Below are 26,049 nucleotides of genomic sequence, written 5' to 3' on the forward strand. Positions count from 1 at the left end.
GCAAGAACGGGTGCCTAATGAGTAAGCACCCCGATCTGAGGGTTACATTCTGATTTATGCTATTCAGCTGCATCTCTCGGTCCTCCCCTTTCACCCCATTGGTTACTTTTACTGGAGCACATAGCCTATCACAAGCTCTAACTTCTCTCCGCCTCTGTTTACTTCTCCCATTACTCTAAGCCTGTCACCCCTTACTCTTATTTAGCTCATTCCTTATATGTGACTATCCTGGCATAGTTTGCTGACTTTGTGCGATCATCCTGCCAAACTAAATTCCATTGGCCACATCCCTCCTGAGACTGGCACACTATTCTCCTGTTACTGGTACATCCGCTACACGGTCGCTCTGCCCTATTAGTCATAGATAATTCGGCCTGTTTTCACTTCTCCTATGCCTGTACATCCTGCTTCACGATTGCTCTGCCCTATTAGTCAGAGATAATTCTACCTGTTTTTGCTTCTTTCTGTCTTCCTATGCCTGGTACATCCCGCTCCACGATGGCTCTGCCCTATTAGTCATAGATAATTCTATCTATTTTCGCTTCTTACTGTTTAGTATTTGCATGCGCAGCCTAATTTTATAATGTAAGCTTTTGCAGAAACAACACCTGTTCCCTTATTCTGCACAATTTTAACCCTATACCTTACACTTTGGCAATCATCTTGATTTTAAAATTTTCCTCAATTTCAATTCCCATCAAGGACTCTATCATCCATATAACTCTAATCTCCTCCAACCCTCCTGAAACTTCTGAAATATCTCTAGTCCTCCAATTTTGATGTCTTGGGCATCCCAAACTTTAAATTGGTGGCCATGCCTTCATTTGCCTAGGCCCTAAACGTGGTTATTTCCTCTTTTAACCTCTCCACTTCTTTGCCTCACTCTCCCACTTTCAGATGCTGCTCCAAACCTACTTCTAGAACCAAACATTTGATCGTCTGAACTAATATCCACTGTGTGACTCAGTGTCATGCCCTGTTGTATAAAAGGTAAAGACCAAGTCACCATAGTCCCACTTTCTCATGAAAGAAACAACAGTTTAACATGAGGGTCACTATACCTCAGGGAAAAGGTGAGGATCAGAAGGTAGGATCTGCTTGGTAACCTCAGCTGGTGTGGGAATTGAACTTGTGCTTACATTAAATATGTCAATACAAGTTGCTGCTGTTTAGTCAGAATTTTTTTCTCCAGATAAATAGGAAAGAAATGGAACAATATTTGGGATAATTAAGTGAGGAATAGGGTCAGAAGCCTTTTAAAAATGACCAATTCTGCAAATAGCATATTCTCTGTTTAAAGTTGTCATCACATTATTCTTAAAGTAATATTGGTTTAGCTGGAAAAGAGAAGAAACACGAATGGTGGAATACTGTGGAGGAGATGCCGTAAAGAAAGATGGTATTAAAGAGTACAACAGATTCAGATGTTTGGCAGGTAGATCAACTTTGCTAACGTGTGGGAAGAACAAATAAAATGTGACACAAAGGATGTACACCAGTGTGATTCCAGAAAGCAAGAGAATGTTTTCCCAAAAGAAGGGAAATTATGTCAATCAGATCTTGAATTCCACAGATTTTTCAGACAGGTAACTATTCAAGAGGGTTCTCCCAGCTAAATTCATTATTACCTGCACTCTTTGTTTGGTCTCTGGGATGTCAATTATTAATGCTAAGCACATTGGAATCAAAAAATATATTACACTAGTTTAATTGGCAATAACATTTGTTCAGACAAAAACAAACTGAAGTCTTGAGGATGCATGAGTGCTCCACACTCAAACTGGTAAAACAAAATGCCCTCAATACCCTCCTCTCTAACTGCACATATGTAAATCCTAAACAATGAAACAAAATGCTGAAAATTTTCAACAGGTCTGGCAGCATCTGGTGGGTGGAACGCAGTTACTGTTTCAGGCTGAGATGATCAGGAAAGGCCTGTCACCACAATGGAGCTACAACGCTCTTAGACTGAAAGACCAAATGGGGCTCTAATAGATCAAACCCAAGAGTGAAAACAAAATCAAAGGAAGGAGGAATTGACCATATTTAGACAAAAATTCCCACACCAACACACTAAAGTGGTTTGAGGTTGACAGTGTTAACAACTTTTCAAACAGTCATCGCAACCTGAAATGTTAACAATATTTCTTTCCACAGATTCCACTTGACCCACTGAGCATTTCAAGCAACTTTTATTTTTATTTCAGATTTCTGGTATGTGTACCATTTTGCATTTATGTAAACTTGAAGAGTTTTGGTCAACTGCAATGTTTAATGTCTCGCAAGCCATGCCATAACATTTATTTCACTCATATGCTGTTTTAATTTCTTTCTTCCAAGCTACTCCTGATAATTTTCAAAATCACCTTAAGTTCTGTGTCAGACAATTTCAACCCTAGGATTAATAACTGTAGGGTTTATTAAAATTCTGACAAATAATAAAGCTTTTTTTTGGCTCATTCCAGGAATGTGGGTATTACTTGCAAAGCAAGCATGTGTTGCCCACCTCTAATTGGAACAGAGAATGAGCCTTCCTGGTGAGCTGCCTTCCTGAACCATTGCAGTCCTTGTGGTGTCTGTACACCAACAGTGCAGATCGGGAGTTACAGGAGGTTGACTTAGTCACACTGATACAGTTCCAAGTCAGGAAGACATGCTTGCTGGAGAGGACCCATTAAGTCCACACCGACTCTCTGAAGAGCACCCCACCCAGTCACAGCCCTTACCTTCTCTCTGTAGCCTTGTGACTCCTGTGGCTAATCCATCTAGTCTGCACATCCCTGGACACTCTGGGAAATTTAGCACGGCCAATCCACCTAACCTGCACTGCTTCATATTGTGGGAGGAAACTGGAGCACCCATAGGAAACCCACACAGATAATCACCTGAAGCAGGAATTGAACTCAGGTCCCTGGCACTATAAGGCATTAGTACTAACCACTGAGTGACCGTGCCACCCCAAAGGTAATGTTGTTCCCATGCATCTACTGCTGTTATCCTTCTAGTTAGTAGAGGTTGCAGATTTGGAAGGTGCTGCCAAAGGAGCTGGTATGAGTTGCTGAAGTGCATTGTACAGATGGTACACATTGCTATCACTGCGTGTTGATGATTGGGGAGTGAACGTTTAAGGTGGTGGATGGTTTCATGGTGTTGAATCATCTGGGTTGCTGTGTCCTGTCTGGTGCTTAGCCTCTGGAGTGTTGTTAGAGCTGCATTTATTCAGGCAACTCCTGACTTGTTCCAGGTGACCAGGCTATGGGGAGTCATGAGGTGAGTTATTCACCACAGTTTTCCAAACCTCTGACCTATTCTCAAACCACAGTATTTTTATGACTGGTCCAGTTCAGTTTCTGTGACTTATTTTTAGAATGTTTGAAACTTTATCAATGATCCTTCCATTCTAGTGCATCATCACTGTTCAAGTATTTTGAGCTGATTGTTGCCACACGATGGGTGTTGTCTGGTCAACACAAGTTTCCTCAGAAGCCAATTCAAGCAAAACAAAAGGAAACATCTATTTTAAAAATAACACAAAATTCTTGGCTGGAAAATTCTTACAAGCTGTTCCTTGTCTGTTAACCTCAGCAGGAATGTGATGGTGGATGACAGCGCTGAGGAGTTTTGGAGAATCATGCATTTCAGTACAGGAAGCGGCCTCCAAATCATCAAGCATGCGCTGGCTCCTTTGAACAGCTATTACCTTAGACCTACTCCCTGTCCTTTCCCTGGGGCCTTGCATCTTTCCTAACCAGGTATTTATCCAATTCCTTTCTGAAATGACCTCATGAACCTGCTTCCATTCAGAAAGCACATGTTGGATCACAGTAACTCACTGCATGCCGATATTTCTCATGCATTCCTCTGCTTCTTTTGCCAATAACTTTAAAGCTGTGTCACCAACCCTCCTGCCTTTTTTTGAACACTTCTATTAAATCAAAGTTCCAACCCAGAATTTTAAGCCTGAAACTCATTGCTCATCAGAACTTTGAAGGCAGAGTGTTGGAGACAGGATTTATTTAATGGCCATGGAATTCATTGAATTGTATTAATCAATATAGAAATCTGTATGTGCCACACTGGCAAGAGAGTCAGATGTACAGTTTTATTTTGAGATGGCATGTACCTCCACAGCAATGCTATAATCCACCATTGAAACACTAGTATTTCTGTGCCAGCAAACGTGCATTGTGGTATTGCCACGATGGGGTGATTGTCTCTCAAGAGAGGTCCTTGAGGCACTTAGATCATCTTCAGATTCATGCTCTACAGACGTCTCGTCAGGCGATTCTAAAGAATTGATCAAAAAGTCCTTTAAAGAAAAATCGACAAACATCCAGCAATCTTTTCAACTCCTAGGCTGAATCAACCAGGAACATTTATATCACCGAAAGAAAGCGATGAGAGGCCTTGCAGACATATTCAACACAAAAACACACAAAATTCAGAAAGAAGGTATACATACCTACCTGGTTTGGTCAGCTACAGCATGAGCAAGGTTATCTTGAAGATTGTTTTGGATTGGACCTAAATTACCAGATTAAAATACAAAACAACTTGAAAGGCTTCAAAGCAGGACTGTAATTCTTCTGTTTTAAGAATGTCGATTTTAAATTACGGAGGAAGTGATTTCCTCTTGTGATCATACTATGGCTTTAAGAGGCATATTTTGTCCTTTTTTTTTCTGAAGAGAGGTTTTAAGACAGAGATGCAGAACTGAGAGGTTTTTGGGTTTTTAAAAGTTGGAACAATAGAAGCAGCCTGAATGTTGTGGTCAAGCTCCCACAGAAACAGGATTTTTTTAGTTTTAGCTTTCAGCAGTTATTGCTGGGGTCTCAGCATGATTTTCCTCCCATGCTGCTAGAATTGCATGGTAGACAATCTATTTTATTGACTTTGCCTTTGCCAAGGGTGTTTATGGGATGTTATTATATTAGAAGTTACTGTTTAGGAGATAAATAATGGATTATTCTGTACAGTTTTTCAATAGAGTTATGTTATTCCAATTCTCTCGTTCTTTCGTTGAATTGTAACTATAATGTATGCAGCAAGTGTGTTTTGCTTCAAACCTGGTAGTTTGACCAATCAAATTCTATCCGGAACAAGAAGCCTGGCACTTACCTTTAAAATAAGAAAACATTAGGGTTCACGCTATCTTAACATATTTTGAGGAGGTCTGATCTGGCTATTAATACTCTGGTGGGGGCTCTCCAAAACAAGGCACTACCTTAAACTGAAAGGTAGGCCATCCGGGTGTGGTCAGGAGTCACTCCCTCATCAAAAGGGTAGTGGAAATCTCAACCTCTCCCTTGCAAGTGCTATTGAGGCAGAGTCAATTAAAAATTTCAAAAGTGAGATTGGGTAGATCTTAATTAGGTGACGTTATTCAGGGAAATGGCGATAGAGTTAATCTACAGATCCGTCAGGATCTAATTAAATGTGGAATAGGATCGAGCGGGTGAGTGGGTCTCCTCCTGTTTCTGACACTAAACACAATGAAATGAAACTTTCCAATGTGACCGAGGGCACAACAGAAAAGTGATGGCTGGGACTGATTTCCTACTCCCTGTCTTAATCCCTCTTCCGCCCGGGCTCCATGTAGATTCCTAATTGGCCACAGAGCCCTCCACTAACTGGCCGTCCAAACTACAAAGACCAGGAGTCAGGAGTGAGTGGACCTCACTTTGCAACAACTATAAAGCCCAATCCTATGGCTCTATAATAAATTTGCAGGGGTATTGTATTAAGTAGGATCATAGGCACAGGACTAGGCCATTCAGCCCATTGAGCCTGCTTCCCTATTCACTAACATCAAAGCTGATGTGACCTAGCTCCATACGCCTGCCTTGGACCATATCCCTTAATACCATTGCTTAATAAAAATTTGCCAGTCTCACATTTAAACAATTGACATGGCATCAAGGAGAAAGTGAGGACTGCGGATGCTGGAGATCAGAGCTGAAAATGTGTTGCTGGAAAAGCGCAGCAGGTCAGGCAGCATCCAAGGAGCAGGAGAATCGACGTTTTGGGGCATGAGCCCTTCTTCAGGAATGGCTCATGCCCGAAACGTCGATTCTCCTGCTCCTTGGATGCTGCCTGACCTGCTGCGCTTTTCCAGCAACATATTTTCAGCTCTGACATGGCATCAACCACTGTTTGAGGAATAGACTTCCAAACCTCCAATTCTCTTTGCATGTAGGAGTGCTTTCTAACATCTCTCCTGAATGGCCTATTCTTAGACTACGCCCTCTGATTCTAGAATCTTCAGCCAAAGGAAATGATTTATTGTTATCTACCCTCTACTTCCCTGTTAACATCCTGAAAGCCTCGATTAGGTCAGCTCTTAACCTTCTAAATTCTATAGAATAAAGGCCTAATTTGTCTAATCTCTAACTTAACCCCTGAAGTCCAGATATCATCCTTGTAAACCAGGGTTGAACTCCCTCCAGGGCTAAAACATCCTTCGTAACGTATGGTGCCAAGTAATTGTTCTGAAAGCCTAATGGTATAGACTGCATTAGGCTCCACACAAGCTGATGATATCAAAGGGTCCTGGGCAGAGGAGGAAGTCCAGTTCTAGATCTTGATGGGGTCAGAGGTCAGAGATTATCTCTGCCTCCTGTTAGTAATAGGAATTGGAGAAGTTACATTAGGCACGATCACCATCATACAAAAAGCTGTATGTTGTTTTTAAGGCAAGTGCCTTTTCTTGTTAAAATTTGTGAGTGTTTCATCTACAAGCAGGTCTCCTACAGAAAGGAGGATTGGTGGCAGAGTTTAATCCTACCGACAAACTGCCAAAGGTTGGTTCCACACATAGTGATCAGCAGTCAAGCTCATTGCTTAAATAACTCAAGGTATCAATGGTGAAAAGTATCTAGTTGACTTGGGAAGATGAGTGAGAACATTACTCCTTTAAGAATACTCAGGCACTCAGTAACAGAAGCAGTCTGCAGAAATTGTGGATGGAACAGCAAGTGAAAAAAAGTAGCACTCCAGAAGGATGTGTTCACCTCAAAGCGGGTGCAAGGGGGACATAGTGGGCTAGCAAGACAAACAAAGTCCTTAGAGAAGGAAGGTCTGTAGGCCTAGTCCTGATTCAAGATTTGGCTGGAAAGTAACCATTTCAGAACTTCATGAATAAGGTGAAAAGTTAAAAGAAAAGAAAATAATGGTTCAAAGAACTAGATAGGGGGAAAAAAAAATAGACAAAGAGGAGCACTTACAATTGACAGTAAGTGTTACCATCGACAGCAAGTGTTACCATCACAGTAAGTGCACAGGACAGGGCATGGCTATAATGGTGAGGGGGAGGATCAGTAAATAAATAATGTCAATCTGCAGCACTGGGAAAGCTGTACAGCAGAATTACATCGATAAAAGGGAAAATGAAAAGATTTAGAGGGAGACATCTGACAGAATAAGAACATTAGATGGTTTTAAGATTTCAATAACATTAGGAAATAATTTTAAATAATAAGCCTACAACCACATAGGTTTATTTCAAGTATTGGAACAGAGACATGCTTTGCGTATTAAACCATAAAAGATAGGCAGGAAATCATTTTAACAAGGAAGTAGTAGAAAAACTACCTAAGGCGTGGAAGGTAGCAAGCCCTCCATTTTAACTGCAAGAGGTTGCAAACCACTGTTTGTATTATACAAAAAGCAGGAAAGCCCCCAGCAAGCAGTACAGGGATACAGTATTGCTATTTAACAGCCCTGAAGCTTTATTAGAAAGATTAGATTAGAAAGAATCATTGTTATAATAGAGCTTAAAAGTTTGAAGAGACTTGAACATATGAGAGTTAAAAAGACATTGAAATGGTTCGATGTTAAAAGCTTAAAAAACAGCACCTTACAAACAGCAATGAAATGCTGCAAATTTAAGATAGATTTAATACATTTTAAACTAGTCTACCTGCTATAAGAAAGATGTTGCAAAACTTAAAAGGGTTCAGAAAAGATTTACAAGGATGTTGCCATGGTTGGAGGGTTTGAGCTATAGGGAGGGGCTGAATAGGCTGCGGCTACTTTCCCTGGAAGGTCGAAGGCTGAGGGGTGACCTTCTAGAGGTTTACAAAATCATGAGGGCCATGGATAGGGTGAATAGCCAAGGTCTTGTCCACAGGATTGCGGAGTCCAAAACTAGAGGGTATAGGTTTAAGGTGAGAAGGGAAAGATTTAAAAGGGACCTCAGGGGCAACTTTTTCATATAGATGATGGTGCTTATATGGAATGAGCTGCCAGAGGAAGTGGTCGAGGCTGGTACAATTACAATATTTAAAAGGCATCTGGATGGGCACACAAATAGAAACTGTTTAGAGGGCTATGGGCCAGGAGCAGGCAGGTGGGATTAGTTTAGTTTGGGATTATGTTCAGCATGGACTGGTTGGGCCAATGTGTATGACTTTATGATTCTATAAGTGGGACTAGATTAATGTAAGGTATCTGGTCAGCATGGATGAGTTGGACCAAAGGTCAGTTTCCGTCCTCTATGACTCTCTCTATGGCAGAAGAAATAATCCTACCTCAAAGATATAATGTCAGAGATGGGCTAAAGAGAACACAGGCTTAAACTTCACTGAGGAAGTAGTTCTTACAACATAAAATTGCTTCAGAATTAACTACTAAATCTCAAACTGAACAAGTGAATACTCTACTGCATTGAACAGGACTGACAACAGATGATGTTATAAGTCACAAAAATATAAAAGAAGGCAGACGTACGTTTGAACAGATTCAAACAACTTTAAATAATTACTTTAAACTGAGAATAAAGAAAATTCTTGTCAGGGCAGAATTACCAGAAGAGTTCAGCATCCAGTGTAAGTGGTAGATCACTTCATTAATGACCTCTACAGACTAGCAGAGGATTGTGACAATGGAGCTTTGAAATCAGAATTAATAAGAGACCGAATTGTTGTTGGCATTATTGATGAGTTTTTGTCAGATTTATTACTGTCCAGTGATTTGAATTTGGAGAAAGCCATTGATTATGTGCTGGAAGCAGAAATCAGGAAGATACTGAGACAAATTCTGAGGGGACAAGGAGAATCATATCACAGGAGACCAACTGAACCTTTTCACTTTGTAAGACACACTGTGTAGACACAAGCTCTCACAAAGAGTAAACCATCAGCAGTTGCTAAAATCAGTGTCAGCACTGACAAACAGTGCCCAGCTGACAAAAGACAAAATCACAAAAGAATTCTACGTCAAAAAATCTATAGGTCCCTTGCCGAAGATGTGCCAAAGTAGAATGGAGTTTCAGAGCTGGAAAAAGTCAAATATTTACTATACAAAGAGGCTAATGCAACTATTTCCTCCACTGAGAAAGATAATTAAAGTATCCGTGGGGAAATCAATGATTCAACTGACCTAAGCTAATTGAATTTGTTTGGATCAATGGATATCTCATTAACTTTAAACTTGATACAGAAATGAGTGTCATTCCCCTATCAGGCTAAAATCACAGCTAGAGAAGAAGTTATCTCCTACACAAATGAAACTCAACAATCCACGTGGAATAGCTCCAGAGATTAAAAGCATGCTATAAGTAACTCTACAAGAGAAAGGGCATTAGAAATACATATGTATTTTCAAAAAAATCAACAGCTCCTCATTTTTGAGCTTTCATCCATTGCTTTAACTCCACACCCTCGTGGCAGAGAAAGAATTTGACAAGTTTCAATAGAGTAACTGGTTTATAAACAAACCATTATTGACCAACCCAGAAAAGGAGCAACTGGTAGAGGATTTAATTGGGATTCCTCGAATTGTGATGGAAACTAAAAAGGTTACCTATATTGGCATAAGAGAACTGTTTCACACTATCAAAATGAAGAAAGCCTGTGACTTTTGAGGACTGGTCAAAATATTGTCCTTTCATCAGAAAACAAAATCAGAAATATTTGCCAAAAAAAGCAAATTATAAGAAGAAGAAAGATCAATTAAACCCATTTGATCTCATTGAGAAATATTCAAACAAAGTTGACCTGAAAGCAAAACAACCCACTGAACACATTGATACAGTGGATTTAATTTTATTGTCAGGTATGGAGCTGATACACCATTGCAGGTTCAACAGCAACATTTCAATCCTTTGGCTTTCAAAGAAGAGTTGACAAAGATAATGTGAAAATAACAGCAATCCTCAGGTACCTGGTTTACCAGGAAGATATTCACAAAGGGTGAATGAAGACCTCCAACTTATTCAACAAGTTGAAATAAAGAGCTTACATGTTTCAACACAGATGTTAACAGCAGATTGAGAATCAAGAGTTAGTTGAATAACATAGAGATGAGCGGCATGGGACTTCATGAAAGCCAAATTAATGTCCACAATTTAGGACATGGTCAAAAAGAAAAAGTTGCCCGATCTGAAAATCTGAGATACTGCACAGAGGTAAATACCTATTGAAACCAGACAGCCATCTTCCATGATGGAAGTCCATTAGATGAATAGTCCTCCAGCCAGTTACAGGGCAACTGCCTGAGTTGAATTCCAGTTATTAAGAGTCCTCCAGATAAGGTAATGGAATAACTCACTGGGTTTATGGGGAACAACATCCTCCTCAGAATAAGATCTTGCAAAATAAGATCTTCTAGTGGAGTAATGATTTATAGACAATCAGAATCAGGGTTGATAGTCCTCAGGCTAAAGATCAAACAATCTTCCAAGTCCAAAGAGAATGCATTCTGCAAAAAAGTTGTGCAACCTCCAGACCACCTGGATAATGAAGTCAGAGACTTTGGTGGTAGTGTGAGGGGGTGTACTTGTAAATGTAAAGTGTTAGACACTTTTACAATGTAGATATTAACAATGAAGGAAGTGGAGAAGGCTTGGGAGGGACTGTTCTACAAGCTATCAGTTATTGGTTCCACAGACATACTACAACAACAACACAGGGCTTCAGGGACAGAGAGGGTGAATGGAACTCACTGGATCGCTCTATGCAGAGCTGTCATGAGGACAAAAAGCTGAATGGGCTCCTTCTGTGCATTAATTACTCTATTACAATTTGGAAGCATGGGAGAAAGGAATAAGTGACACATAATGTGATAAATCAGTCAGAAACTGCAGTTTTGCATTGATACTAATGTCCAGTTACATCAGAGTTTTATGCTTTTGGACTGTGTCTTTAACATGAGGTAAGTGAATATAGTCATGTGATTGGTTCAGAATTTTGCCTAACGTCAGGCACAAATGATGTGGCTGTCAAAAATTAAAGGGAGGCCCAGGATTGTTCATTTGGGAAGCAGGTGTAATATGCTCACAGCTGGAGACAACGAGTCCATGTGTAGTATTTAGAGATGTCCCAGGAAATCAGTGTACTTTTAGTTAACTTGTTACATCCAAAGGTCTATGTGTCTCAGTTATTACTGGAGAATTAAATTTCTTTCTAAAAATGAGTGGGATTGTAACAGCACCCATAGACCTACTTGTGAATATCCCCTACACGTAATTGGTGAATTTTCTGTCATAGAGTGGGGTTGAGGTCAAAACAGTGAATGTTTTCAAGGAGGAGACAAGACATATTTCTTCGGTTTAAAGAGATCAAAGGTTATGGGTCGAAAATGGGAACAAGGTACTGAATTGGATGATCAGTCATGATCATATGCGTTGGCAGACCAGGCGAGTGGTCCACTCCTGCTCCTATTTTCTGTGTCCCCATCCGGGTTTGGGATCATTTTCTCAAGTGTTCGTTATTCTACTAAGAAGCCAGTCAACAGTTTTGTTGTTATAGATGCAAAACTAATTAACTGCAATAGCTGAAGGACAAAAGTAACTCATTACATTTTTTAAAAATAACATTTTTAAATAAAAGCAATACCCAAGTTTTTCACTTAATAGCCCCCTGTTTTATTTCTCATCCTGAGATTAGTTTATTATTTTATGCCTTCAGGCACTATGATTATTGCACTGGTTTATGTGCCTCTTAAAAAAAACCCTGAGATTCCAAAATCACAAATTCAATAACGGGGGCTATTAAGTTATTGTAGATTTTTAGTGACATTCAATGAAAAGCATGGGCTTGTTCAGAGTGAAAAATCAGATTGTGTTGCTGAACGTATTAAAATGTTTCCATTCTCCTGAAGTAGTGCCAAGTGCAAGCACACACTTGAGCACTTGGTTGGTATACTCCAGCCCCAGTTGGACTGGGGGACTTCCTGTAGCAGGTAATGGATTTGATGGCAGATCCAGAGGAGTTAACTCTGTAAATCAAAGAAGGAATACTAGCCAAGCTTAAGAATCTGATTCTGCGAGGAATTCACTTACTGTTGGGTCCATCACTAGGACTGGGAGTCATTAGTTCACTGGTTGACCCATTGCATTGTTGAGCAAGATCCACAGCCATCTGTAAATCCTCAATCCATTTGTCCATCTCTACCTGGGCACTGAGGGGAGAAAAAACATGAGATTTCATTCAAATTGGGAGCAAGCAACAACTCTGGTCCCTGCAAACATGCACAGTTTAGAATATAACATTGTTTCCTAACATAAGAAATGTTTACACCTCCTGTCCAACTTCTCAAGTCAGGATTTTGGAACTTTGCTATATTGAAACTAACCATTACTATTTAAGGTATATCTACTTAGCATCATTATAATTAGCAATCATGGAGCTTGACATAGATCATAGAATCCGTACAATGTGGAATCAGGCCATTTGGCCCATTGAATCCACACTGACCCGCCAAACAGCATCTCACCCAGACCCAACCCACCTAACCCATCCCTGAATCGTGCATTTCCCATGGCTAGTCCACCCAGCCTGCACATCCCTGGACACTACGGGCAATTTGGATGTAGGAGAAAGTGAGGACTGCAGATGTTGGAATGTCAGAGTCACGAAAAGTTGGCACTGGAAAAGCACAGTAGGTCAGGCAGCATCCAAGGAGCAGGAGAATTGATGTATCGGGCATAAGCCCCTCATCAGGAATGTGGAGGGGAAGGGGGCTGAGAGATAAAGACGGAAGGGGGAGCTGGGAAGGTTATAGTTGGATGTAGGTGGGGGCTAGTTGTGATAGGTTGGTGGGGAGGGTGGAGTGGATAGGTGGGAACCTGGATGGACAGGTAGGACAGGTCAAGAGGGTGGTGCTGAGTTGGAGGGTTGGATCTGGGATTAAGTGGGGGGAGGGGAGATTTGGAAACTAGTGAAGTTGATGTTGATGCCAAGTGGTTGGAGGGTTCCAAGGTGGAAGATGAGGTGTTCTTCGTCCAATTGGCGGGTGACTTTGTTTTGGTGGTGGAGGAGGCCCAGGGTTGCATATCCTTGGGGAAGTGGGAAGGGGAGTTGAAGTGGTCAGCCACAGACTGGTAGGAGTGTTTGGTGCGTGTGTCCCAGAGATGTTCCCTGAAAGGCTCTGCGAATTGACATCCTGTCTCCCCAATGTAGAGGAGACCACATCGAGAACAATGGACACAGTCGATAAGGTGGATGGATGTGCAGGAAAATCTCTGCCAGATGTGAAAAGACCCTTTGAGACCTTGGATGAAGGTGAGGGGGGAAGTGTGGGCACAGGTTTTACACCTCTTGCAGTGGCAAGAGAAGGTGCCAGGTGTGGCATGGACCGAATAAGGGAGGCATGGAAGGATTGGTCTCTGCAAAACGCAGACAGGGGTGGGGAGCGAAATATATCTAACCTTCACACCCTTGGGCTGTGGGAGGAAACCCACACAGACATGGGGATAATGTGCAAATTCCACACAGAAGGTCACCGAGATTGGAATCGAACTCGGGTCCCTGGTACTGTGAGGCAGCACTGCTAACCACTGAGCTACTATCCCACTCAGCAGGATGGCTTCCCCTTTGGGCAAAAAAGGGTTGTCTAGGTTCACCTGTGTAAATGGCCACCTACAAAAATTTAAAGGAATTTCTTTAGTACCTGTAGGACTGTAACTCTGCAGAAGTTACTACTTTGAGGAAAAGAGGTGAGGAAACAAGTGAGCCGCGTGGTGACTCAGTGGTTAGCATTGCTACCTCCCTGTGTCAGGGTCCCAGGTTCAATTCTACCCTTGGGTGACTGTTTGTGTGGAGTTTGTACATTCTCCCTGTGTCTGCGTGGGTTTCCTCCCAAGGTGCGCAGGTAAGATTGCCTGGCCATGCTAAATAGCCCAAAACGTCCAAGGATATGCAGGTTACATAGATTAGCCATGAGAAATGCAGGGTTACAGGGTTAGAGCTGGGGGTGGGGTGGGGGGTGATTCTGGGTGGGATGCTCTTTGGAGAGTCTATGTGGCCCCAAATGGCCTGTTTCCACACTTAACAATTCTATGAAACTTAGAGAGATAGGTGGGATGTTTAGCTTGGCAAGCATTTTTACAGCTTTGTGAGATCCAAGTCAAGATTGTTAATTGCATCAATTGAGGTTAAGAACATACTGGTGAACGGCCATTGGCCAGATATCACTGTGGACTTGTGGTGCAGTAGTAGTGTCCCTAACCTCAGGCCAGAAGGTTCATGTTCAAGTCCCACCTTACCCAAAGGTGTGTGATCACATATCTGAACAGGTTGATTAAAAACAGTTGTAATGAGACGCTCACTGAAAAAAAGAATTTAAGTGGAATCCTGATATAAATACCTGTGAAGTTATACTTCATGGGGCACGTAAACGTGATGTGTATCATGGTCTTGAATACACTGCCACTATCACACCCAAGTTTTTTATGAATTAATTTTTAAATAGACTTCCTACATAATTCTGGCAAGCTGCTACATAAATTTAATAGAATGATCACAAGGATTCAAAGGTTAAATTAACAAGGGGTGATTCCTCGAATTAAAGCAGTGTCCCACATAATTGAGAAGGTAAGGGACTATTTGATTTAAGTTTTCAGAATATTGAGTGGATTTAACACAGTAAATAGAGAAAAAACTATTTCCATTAATTGGGGAGTCGAGGTCCAGGAGGGCGTAGACTAAAAATTTGAGGCAAATCTTTCAAATTGAAATTAGCATACACTTCTATTGACAGAATCGTGTTAGAAGTTTGGAACTCAGTTCTGAAAAAGGCAATTAATTGCAGATCCATTGTTAATTCTAAATGGAGTCCGATAAATTTGTGTTACCTGAAGGTATTAGGGGGTATGGAGCAAATGTTGGTACATAATGGTACACTGCAGATCAGCTAGCATCTCTCTGAATGGTCCATAGGGAGATTCAAGGAGCTAAACAGACTTCTTCTGCTTCCAATGTGCTATGATTCTGTTTTCTCTGCACAAAACAATCTTGATTATCCGAACAAGACAGGTGGCAAGTATTTTGTATGGATAACCGGTTGTTTGGATAACGGATAACATTTTTACAGGACCTTGAGATCTTGCTTGGATAATCTGAAATTCGGATAATTGATGTTTGGATAACTGAGCTTGTTCTGTAGTGTGATTTACTGTTTCATTTGAACCTGCCTCACACACACTCTGACTCCAACTGCCATTTGCACAGAATCATTGATAATTTTTTCAGATGAATAAAGAGGATTGGAATGGGGTCACCTTAAGGTGACAGCTCATCGGTTCCAGGAAGTTGAACTTACAGCTGCAACAACCATGAAGCTTTCAATCTTTCTAGTCTGATCTTACATTCTCATTACATAATGAAAAACAAGTCTAAGAAACAACATTGCTCAGGTAACAATCAATCAGATTGGTCACCGGCCAAACAATACATGTATATGTACAGCCTCAACTAGAATTACATTTAATGAATGGCATATCTAAACCTAGCAGACTTTGATGAAAAACAAGTTTATCTGACTCTGGGACACTTATGCTATAAGTGGTTTAAAGCATAACAGCAAATGCTGTCTAATAACAGGGTACACCATACAGTTATGGGAGGCTAGTTAGCTGCCTCATGCTGTACCCAATCTATATTTCTATGACTCTGCCAGGTTTGGGAAGGTTTGGGTTAGATAGGCAAATCAATCTTTTTCCATCACATGAATTATCATTCGTTCAAATGTTACAAAGTCTATTTGTCCAACAGTTTGTCAATGATTCAGTAACCATGTTTGCACACATGGTTCACACACCACTTCATCTTAATAAGGCAAAAGTCTAAAGAAGTTGAATTTGAGTTGTACCTCGCTGCTACGACAATGGACTGGCGTTGTCCATTGAGAGTGAAACAGTGAGGGAGTGACCACTCATCCTCGCTTTCCTCAATCTAAAGAGGCAAAAAGGTTAAAAACATTACAATCAAGTCATATCAAAACGCAAAGAAATCTAACAAGAATTAAAAAGTGTAGCCGGGAGAATAGGAAAGCAGAACAAAAAGGGAACTGAGCAGACAGAATCACTACAGTGCAGAAAGAGGCCATTCGGTTCATCGACTCTCCAAACAGCATCCCATCCAGACCCAGCTCCCCCACCATAACCCTACATTTTCCATGGCTAATCCATCTAGCCTGCATATCCCTGGATACTCTGGGGCAATTTAACTTGAACATCTTTAGACTGTGGGAGGAAACCAGAGCACCCAGAGAAAACATGCATTTAAATCCCATCAAGAAAGCTGGTGGGAATTTAAACTCAGTAAATATGATCAGCGATTGAAAGCCATGGGGAGAACATACAAAACTCCAACCCAAGGCTGGAGTCTAACCTGGGTCCCTGGCGCTGTGAGGCAGCAGTGTTAACCACTGAGCCACTGTCCCACCCTGAGGGCTGGGCAGCATGTTTGGATGAAGTAATTGCTTGCCTGCTTTTAGTTTCCAGCAAGACGCTACCTTAGGCAGTTATACTGAGGAATGCAGTACATGCTAATATTTCTGCCTGGTTTTGTGATGGGACTTCCAAAAAGGAATGGGTCAGCCTAGAGGACTCAATCCATTTGAGGCAGAGAGCAGAAACAGCATACTCATTAATTAATCCAACAGGAAATTCACGAGATTCTTTTTATGCTGAGGATAGTGAGAATTTGGAACATGTAACTACATCTCAAGGTTTGGACAGTAAGTGCTGACCCAGCTAGCCACACCCACATCCCATGAGTGAATAAAAATAACTACATGGAACTCATTGAGGTGAATAGTATAGATGTATATTAAGGTGAAGCTAGATAAATACATGAAGGAGAAAGGAATAGAAAGATAGGAACTGAAGAGGAGGGGTTGTGAGAAGGCTTGTGTGGAACATTAAAAGCAGCAGTGACCAGTTGGGCTAAATGATCTGTTTTTGTGCCATACGTTCCATGTGCTGTGTAAGAATGTAAATGACTTTTGAATCAATAACCAAGAAAAATATCCAGAGATTCTCCTCTTTGCATCCAATCTCCTGTACACAGGAAGAATATAATTATCAGTGAAGTTGAAGTACACCTTGTTCCTTCTGCTAAGACATTAATTGTATGCTAGAAAAATATGGATTATGGGATTGAGAGAGCACAGTGCTTCAGGTCTAACATAAACCAAGCTTTTGTATCAGTGTAACATAACTTCTAACTTCTCTCTGTGACAGGAATCCTCTGGGATCCTGTTGTGCATCTCTGGACCATAAATGATTCCAATTGAGCTGGTGTCCAGAGGGGAGGGTAGCATTTCAGGAATGCCAAAACAAAAGGCTTTGAAAATTAAAAATCATCACACTGTGTACATCATCTGAGCTTCAGCTATTTATGAGAGAGGGAGAGGAAACATGGGCTTAACTCTCAAGACAGAAACTTCGATTATTGAGAATCGTAGAATCCCTACAGTATGGGAGCAGACCATGTGGCCCATCAAGCCCATACCAACCCTCCAAATAGCATCCCACTCAGATGCCCCACCCTGTCCCTGTAACCCTGCTTTGCCCATGGCTAATCCACTTAATCTGCACATCCATGGACAATTTAGCATGACCAATCCACCTAATCTGCTTGTCTAAATCAGAACATCCAGAGAAAACCCACACAGACACAGGGAGAACATGCAAACTCCACACAAATAGTCACCCAAAGCTGGAATTGAACTTGGGTCCCTGGTGCTATGAGGCAGCAGTGCTAACCACTGAGCCACCACACCATCCTTCCACAAGTGCTGCAGACTGCTTCTCTTATTGAATATCTGCGTATTCTGAAAGCAGGAATGTTCTCACTTGTCTTTCTAAAGTTTTTCTCCTGGTTAAGTGGATGCTACTCTTCACCATAGTTATCTTGAGTTAATTAAGGAATTATGCAATTGTCTGTTAGTAAGAAAAAAAATTAAATTGATAGCAAGAATTAATATTGAGTCAGAGAGCTCTGAATCTGAATGGGTAGAGTTGAGGAACCACAAAGGTTAAAAGATCCTAAATGGTGTTATGTACAAGTCTCCTAGCACTAGTTGGGATGTGGGGTAGAAAATAAATCAAGAGACAGAAAAGGCATGTAAGAAAGAAACTATGACAATAATTGTGGGGACTTCAATGTACAGGTGGAATGGGATAATCAGGTTGGTAGCGAATCCATAGAAAAGTAATTTGTGGATTATCTACAAGATGATATATTTTTTGGAGCAGCTTGTGGTTGAGTCCACTGGTAATGTGTAATGAGGCAGATTTGAGGAGCTTAAGGTGAAGGAACCCTGAGGGGACAGAGACCAAAGTATGATAGAATTCACCCTGAGATTTGAGAGGGAGAAGATGTAACGGTATTCCAATTGAGGAAAGGTAATGACATCGACATGAGAGAGGAGCTGGCCAGAGTTGGTTGGAAGGGGAGCCTAACAGGGAAGATGGTTAAGCAATAATGACAGGAGTTTCTGGAAGTAATTTAAGAGGTACAGCAGACATTAGTCCCAAGGAAGAAGAAACATACTAAGGGGAGGATGAGGCAACTGGTGACTACTGACGTTCTACAGGGGTCAGTGTTGATGCCAGGAATATTCACATTATGCATTAAATATCTGGTTGAAGCAACTGAGGGCGTTGTTTCTAAGTTTGCCGATGACAGCAAGATAGGTGGAAGGGCAAATTAATATTGATAAAGCTGGGAGGCTGCAGAAGGACTTGGACAGGTTCGAAGAGTGGGCAAAGGAGTGGCAGATAGAATACAAAGTGAGAAATTGCAATAGTATGCACTTTTGTAGGAAGTATAAGATATAGACTATTTACAAGAATGATCTCAGGGATGAAGGGCTTGTCTTATGAGGAGTGGGTGAGGGGTGAGGACTCTGGGTCTGTACTTGATGGAGTTTAGAAGGATGAGGAGGGATATCATTGAACCTTACAGAATATGAGAGGTCTGGACAGAGTGGGCGTGGAGAAAATGTTTCCACTAGTAGGAGAGAGTAGGACCCAAGGGCACAGCCTCAGAGTGAAGGGGACAATCCTTTAGAACTGAAATGAGGAAGTATTTCTTCAGCCAGAGGGTGGTGAATCTGTAGAACTCATTGCCGCAGAGGGCTTTGGAGGCCAAATCATTCAGTGTATTTAAGACAGAGATGGATAGGATCTTGATTAGTAAGGGATCAAAAGTTACAGGAGAATGTTGTCCTAGTGACACCCTTATCCCATAAAATAATATTTTTTTTAAATGCAACAACTTTTATTTATATAGAACCTTTGACGCCATAAAGCATCCCCAGGCTTTTCACAGGAGAGCTTGATCAAACATTTGACACAGAGTCACATAAGGAGATATTGGAATCAAAGACAGAGATTGCTGGAGAAACTCAGAAGGTCTGGTAGCATTTGTGAAGATGGATAGATTGATAGAGATATACAGCATGAAAACAGACCCTTCAGTCAAACCCGACCATGCCGACAATATATCCTACCCTAATCGAGTCCCATTTGCCAGCACTTGGCCCATATTCCTCTAAACCCTTCCTATTCATACACACACCACCCTCTGCGTGAATATTTGCCCCCGAGGTCCCTTTTAAATTTTTCCCCTCTCACCCTAAGCCTATGCCCTGTAGTTCTGGAATCCCTCACCCCAGGGAAAATGACTTTTTCTATTTATCCTATCCATGCCTGTCATGATTTTATAAATCTCAAAAAGGTCACCCCTCAGCCTCTAACGCTCCTGGGAAAACAGCCCCAGCCTATTCAGCCTCTCCCTGTAGCTCAAATCCTCCAACCCTGGCAACATCCTTGTAAGTCTTTGAACCCTTTCAAGTTTCATAACATTTTTCCAATTAGAAAGAGAAATAGAAACAAAATTAACATTTCAATTCCAATGTGACTCTTCTTCGGAACACTGGTACCATAATGCATCTCCGGACTTGAAATGTTAACTCTACATTTCTTTCCACAGATCCCGAGCTTTTCCAGCGTTTTCTGCTTTTATTTCTGATTTCCGGACTTGCAGTATTCTATGTTAAGAGATATTAACTTGGCCAAAGGTGTAGGATTTAAGGAGCATCTTAATGGTGAAGTTTCCAGTGGAAATTCCTGAATGTAGGGCTCAGACAACTGAAGATACAGCCACCAATGGTCCAGCAATGAAAATCAGGGCTTTTGAAATTTCTTTGGTTCAGCTACTGTAGATGTCCCTGTATAAGTGGACACTTACAGCCTCAAACAATCCCTCTAAAATCAGAGACTAACTTATATGCTGCAAGTATGGTCCATGGCCATTCTAAAATCTTGTGTGTTACTACTGCAAAGAGTAGGCAAGCTTTAAACTCCCATATATTGGTGCAACATGACATGTTGCCTGCTCTATCACCTGGACCCATTTCTAAGATACTAGCAAATTAAATGTGCATTTGTGGGGAAAAGTGTCATGGTTGACTACTAACACAAACATAGCATGCTGTGGCTGTACAGGCTTGGGAAGGTGTTGACTTACACAATGAGTAAATGCAAAACCCTGCTACTTGAGGCAGAGAAATCAGGTTGTCTTATTCGCTGGATGAACTTATAAGCTACAATTACAGGAATTAAATATAAGGGTCGCTTTGTAATGCAATGTCGTCAGATTATTCTTCAATTGATATAAAATGCAATACTTACAGTCATACCGTACAGTGGAATCTGTCCATGAACTTTGAACTGATTGGATGCAGTTAGTCCTCTACTTGTGTACAAGAGAATATCATTGAACTGTAGCATTGTGGGGAGGAGGAAAAAAGAACATTTTCTTAATGAACAGCAAGTATTTCATTTGAAAAGTCAATTCTCCGCAACACATTGATTTTAAACTTCATATCAAAAGCAGCTCACAGAGTGACAGTAGTGGCTCAGTGGATAGCGCATGAGGCTCTGAGTCACAAAGTTCAAGACATATATCAGGACTTGAGCTGAAACATCAAGGCAGTACTGAGACAGTGCTGTCACTATGTAAATGCAAGGTTGTTTTTTATTGTGTGAAGTTTAATATCAATATATTCAGCAGGGTTTAATTTGTCCTGTCCAGTGCTTCGGTTTTTAAATGTGACATTAAGCCCCATCTGCCCTCTCAAATGGGCACAAAAGATCCCACAACATTACTGAAAACAAAAAATGCTGGAGATTGCAGTGGGTCAGGCAGCATCCATGGAGAGAGAGCAAACCAACATTTTGAGCCTAGATGACTCGCCATCAGAGTCCTGACCTGCTGTGATTTCCAGCATTGTTTTGTTTTCAGTAGATTCCAGCATCTGTAGTAATTTGCTCCTAACTTGTAACATTATTTCGCAGCGATGTTATCCCTGGTGTCCTGGGCAATATTCATCCCGAGGAGAAAGTGAGGACTGCAGATGCTGGAGAGTCGGAGTTGATAAAGTGTGGTGCTAGAAAAAGCACACCAGATCAGGCAGCATCTGAGGAGCAGGAGAGTCAATGTTTCGCGTAGGACCCTTCTTCAGGACGGTGGGGGGAGCTGAGAGATAAATGGGAGGGGTGCGACGAGGTGCAAGATAGATGGGTGAAGGTAGGAGGTGATGGTGATAGGTCGGTAGAAAGTGTGGAGCGGATTGGTGGGAAAGAAGACGATGGATGTGACTCGGAGGGTTAGATCTGGGATAGTCATGCTTCAATCAGCAGAACTCAAAACAGATTATTTGATTATTATTACAATTGCTGATGGTGTGTACGCACCTTTGTAAATTAGCTGCTGTGTTTGACTACATTTCAAAACATACTAAATTGCTAGCAGTAAAACACTCTGAGATGTCTTGTGTCCTGTAACCTGCTGTATAACTGTAAGACTTTCTTTCAGGATGTCCGAGAGGACCTTACAGCCAGAAAATTAAACCTGAACAGAGGAAGCTCCTACAAACAGAAGTGTGGTAATGACCAGATAATTGAAATGGTATTCGATGAGGGCTAAATATTAGCTAGAAGTCTGCTCCTGTATGAAACTGTAGCTGTGAGATTTTCTACATCTGCTTCAGAAAGCTGATGGGGCCTTTGTTCAACATCTCATTCAAAAGCTGCCACCTCTGACTTTTCCTCATTCGCGAGAACGGTGAAGAATCAAAGGATCTGCTAAACAAAACCGAAGGTCCATAATTTCATTGCAGTTTTAATGAGTCCAGCAGATAATGTAATCACAAATAATGCTGAATCACTTACCAAGAAGAACATTCGCTGCTGCAATCCCTTTGCAGATAATTTGCTGAGACATCCTTGTCTAATGAACTCCTTTATCAAACACAGAGAGAATAAATATCATCAAATAAGTTATAGTAGAAAAAAAGCAAGCAGAAAGGCATGAACAAATGTGGAATGAAAGAGTTGGCTCCTAATCTCATCTGTCCTTAGATCTCTCCTGGTTCTCACGTACACACTCCCCCCTCAGCGACAGCAAACTGAAAACAGGTCAGTGCACATTGATTATACTCAGCTCTACCTCACCATGGTGGTATTCAATTGTCCTTTGTTCGATTATGAGATCCTGGGAACAGATCTATACTCACTTCATTTGTTTAAATCAAGCCTGGGTGAGGAGTCTGAAAAATTAAAACAATAAGCCACAAAATATCCAAGAAGCTAAACTGTAACCATATGATCATGCTTTGTGATTGGAAAGATATTTTAAAACTCTTATAGAAGTGACAAATTGTGTCTTCTCTTCATTGTTCAGAGATATATCAAAAATATTAACAACCACCACCTCTCCCTACTCCTGCTTGGTCTTTGTTTTGTCACAGTTTGTTACAGCAACTTGCATATAAGTAGCACGTTTAACACACAGCATTTTTAATTCCTAAACATCTGCTCCATCTCTGTAACACCACTCATCCTTGTTTCGCTGTTGCTAAAATAGCTCCTTTGTTACCTCTTCTCTTGAATGTTTCAATACTTTCCTCAATGGCCCCCCAACATTATATGTTGCACCTTTGAAATATTTCATAAAGTTAAAGATGTTGCTTGCCTTATTCATGACTCTCTTTTATTTCTGACCTCATATTCTGGATTCAGTAACAAGTGGAAACACCTTTCTATCTCACTTTGTTAAAAACTTCCATGACATTAAGGAAGTTTAGCAAGTTATCTCCTCAGCCTCCTCCCATACAGAGTATGAAGCAGCCTTAGCCTGTTCAGTCTCTCCTGATTGTTGTATTCCCTGCTCTCTGGTGACATGCTGGTCATTTTCTTTTCCCTACTGAATGCTGAGGGGCTCACTAGTGAAACTAAAGACATATCCATGAAAGATGTAATCTACGCTTAGCTAACTAATTACGCGATGGCCTAATGGTACAGTTGCTAGACTATTAATCCAAACACTCAGGTTATGTTTTGGGGACCCAGTTCGAATCTTGCCATAGTAGAATTTCAATTCAAAAATCTGTACTTAAGAGTCACGTGTTTGTTATTGTTAATTGTCTGAAAATCTCATCTGGTTCCCTAATGTCCTTCAGGGAAGGAAACTGCCACCCTGACCTGGTCTGACCTCCATGTGACTCCACCAACATGTTTGACTTGAATAGGAAAGGTTTGGAGGGATAAGAGCCAAGCGCAGGGTGGTAAGACTAGTTTAATTTGGGAACATAGTCAGTGTGGACTGGTTGGTCCAAAGGGCCTGTATCCACGCTGTATGACTATATGTCTTCTAACTGCTCTCTGGCCAATTAGGAATGGCTAATAAATGGCACCCACATTCCATGAATGAATAAACAAAAACTAACTTCCATACTTCTGTACGCCAATCCTAAAGTTTGTACAGTCAGTCACAGTTGACAGCGTAGCCTGGATTTACACAGAGTACACCAGCCCAATTTATTGAAACTGATCAGGGAAGCCACAGTGAAAGGGCTGAAAATCTAAACAAAAATTCGTCACCTGTGACACAGAATGCTACAATTGAATGAATGGCATTTGCTTCTTCATTTTGCTATGCCTAGGTTTTATAGTGGGTCATGTTACCAAACATTAAGCATCGTTTGGGGAAGACAACATGAATTTGCATTTCTATAGTGCCCAATGTCAGATTGAATATTGTGGCTGAATCTTCAGAAACCTGTGTCTCATTGCAGCAACATTCATCTCACTGAGAGAAACCAAACAGAGTCTGACACCTAACCACACCAAGGTCTGCATAACCCACTCTACTGCTGTTGGAATCCACCAAATGGATTTCTGTCACATAGCTTCCCAGCCCTAATCTGTCCAGAGGGCAGTGAGAGTGTCATACAGCCTGACCAACCTTGCTCATCCCTCTGCCGTTGTTACTTTACTAATGACAGGAGGTGGTCCTTGCCACGCAAGTAGCCTGGCAGGTTTAGTTGCATGGACTGCAGTCAGACCATGGGCATAGGAAGAATTGCTGTTGGGGATCCCCCTGGGTTCATCAGTTCTCCAAGGTCACCTTGCCTCCTTTTAACCCTCTGCCCTGGCCTCTTGAACCTGACCCCCCAAATCCCGACCAACAATCCCCCTCCCTACCCCCCGTCCCTTTGTCACAACCCTCAACCAAACCCATCTTTCCTTGTTTCCGAGTTTTCCCCTGAGGAATAGGAGGCCGCTCAGCCCATTGAATCTGTTCCATCATTTAATTCCGTCCTGGCTGACCTGCATCCTAATTCCATCCACCCACCTTGGTTCCACATCTGCCTGAACCAACAGAATCTGTCCATTTCAATTATGACATTTCCGACACCAGCACCAGCACCTTTTTGATGGGAGAAAGTCCCAGCTCTCCATTCCCCTGGCTGTGAGGAAGTCCTCCCTGACGTCACACTGAATGGCCCCTGGTTCTAATCTTCCCTCTTTGTTTTGGATTCCCTTCAGCAGAGGAAATAGTTTCTTTCTATCAATTCTTTTAGTATCTCAATTACATCTCAAAAACTGGTATGTGCATCATGTCCTCATAATTTAACTCATCGCCAGTTTGAGGTTTTTTTTCCCTCATGGGTAGCCCGGGGCTTTGGTCTCATCCACTGATGCTCCGTGATTAAGTTTGACCTTAACAGACAAACATTTAGGAGGAGAAAGTGAAGTCTGCAGATGCTGGAGATCAAAGTTGAAACTTTATTGCTGGAACAGCACAGCAGGTCAGGCAGCATCCAGGGAACAGGAGATTCGACGTTTCGGGCATGTCGGGCCCTTCTTCAGGAATGAGCAGAGAGTGTTCAGCAGGAGAAGATAAAAGGTAGGGAGGAGGGACTTGGAGGAGGGGCGTTGGAAATGTGATAGGTGGAAAGAGGTCAAGGTGAGGGTGATAGGTCGGAGTAGGATGGAGGCGGAGAGGTCAAGAAGAAGACTGCAGGTCAGGAAGGCGGTGCCGGGCTGGAGGGATTCGGCTGAGACAAGGGGAGGGGGGATGAAGAAACTGGTGAAGTCCAAGTTCATCCCCTGCGGTTGGAGGGATCCCAGTCGGAAGATAAGACGCTCCTCCTCCGACCGTCGCGTTGTTGTGGTGTGGCGGTGGATGAGTCCAATAACCACCCTGTAGCACAGCATTTCAACTCCCCCTCCCACTCCACCGAGGATATGCAGGTCATTGGACTCATCCACCGCCAAACCACAACAACCCGACGGTCGGAGGAGGAGCGTCTTATCTTCCGACTGGGAACCCTCCAACCACAGGGGATGAACATGGACTTCACCAGTTTCTTCATCCCCCCTCCCCCCACCTTGTCTCAGCCGAATCCCTCCAGCCCGGCACCGCCTTCCTGACCTGCAGTCTTCTTCTTGACCTCTCCGCCTCCATCCTA

The 26,049-nt window shown here is 41.8% G+C and overlaps 1 protein-coding gene across 3 annotated transcripts in view; it reads right to left on the reverse strand.

The window, feature by feature from the left end:
• LOC122550504 (FERM, ARHGEF and pleckstrin domain-containing protein 1-like) overlaps window positions 1–26,049 on the reverse strand; it is a 311,630-nt gene that overhangs the window by 17,635 nt on the left and 267,946 nt on the right. For all 3 annotated transcript variants that reach the window (XM_043691326.1, XM_043691327.1, XM_043691328.1), the window contains exons 20-24: window positions 22,466–22,534; window positions 20,924–21,013; window positions 16,090–16,172; window positions 12,281–12,399; window positions 4,124–4,287 (exon numbers count right to left, since the gene is read on the reverse strand). In XM_043691326.1, coding sequence (XP_043547261.1) covers window positions 4,124–4,287; window positions 12,281–12,399; window positions 16,090–16,172; window positions 20,924–21,013; window positions 22,466–22,534 — 525 coding nt within the window. The remainder of the gene's footprint in view (window positions 1–4,123; window positions 4,288–12,280; window positions 12,400–16,089; window positions 16,173–20,923; window positions 21,014–22,465; window positions 22,535–26,049) is intronic.

This window comes from Chiloscyllium plagiosum, chromosome 6, assembly GCF_004010195.1.
Source record: "Chiloscyllium plagiosum isolate BGI_BamShark_2017 chromosome 6, ASM401019v2, whole genome shotgun sequence".
Classification (NCBI taxonomy): domain Eukaryota; kingdom Metazoa; phylum Chordata; class Chondrichthyes; order Orectolobiformes; family Hemiscylliidae; genus Chiloscyllium; species Chiloscyllium plagiosum.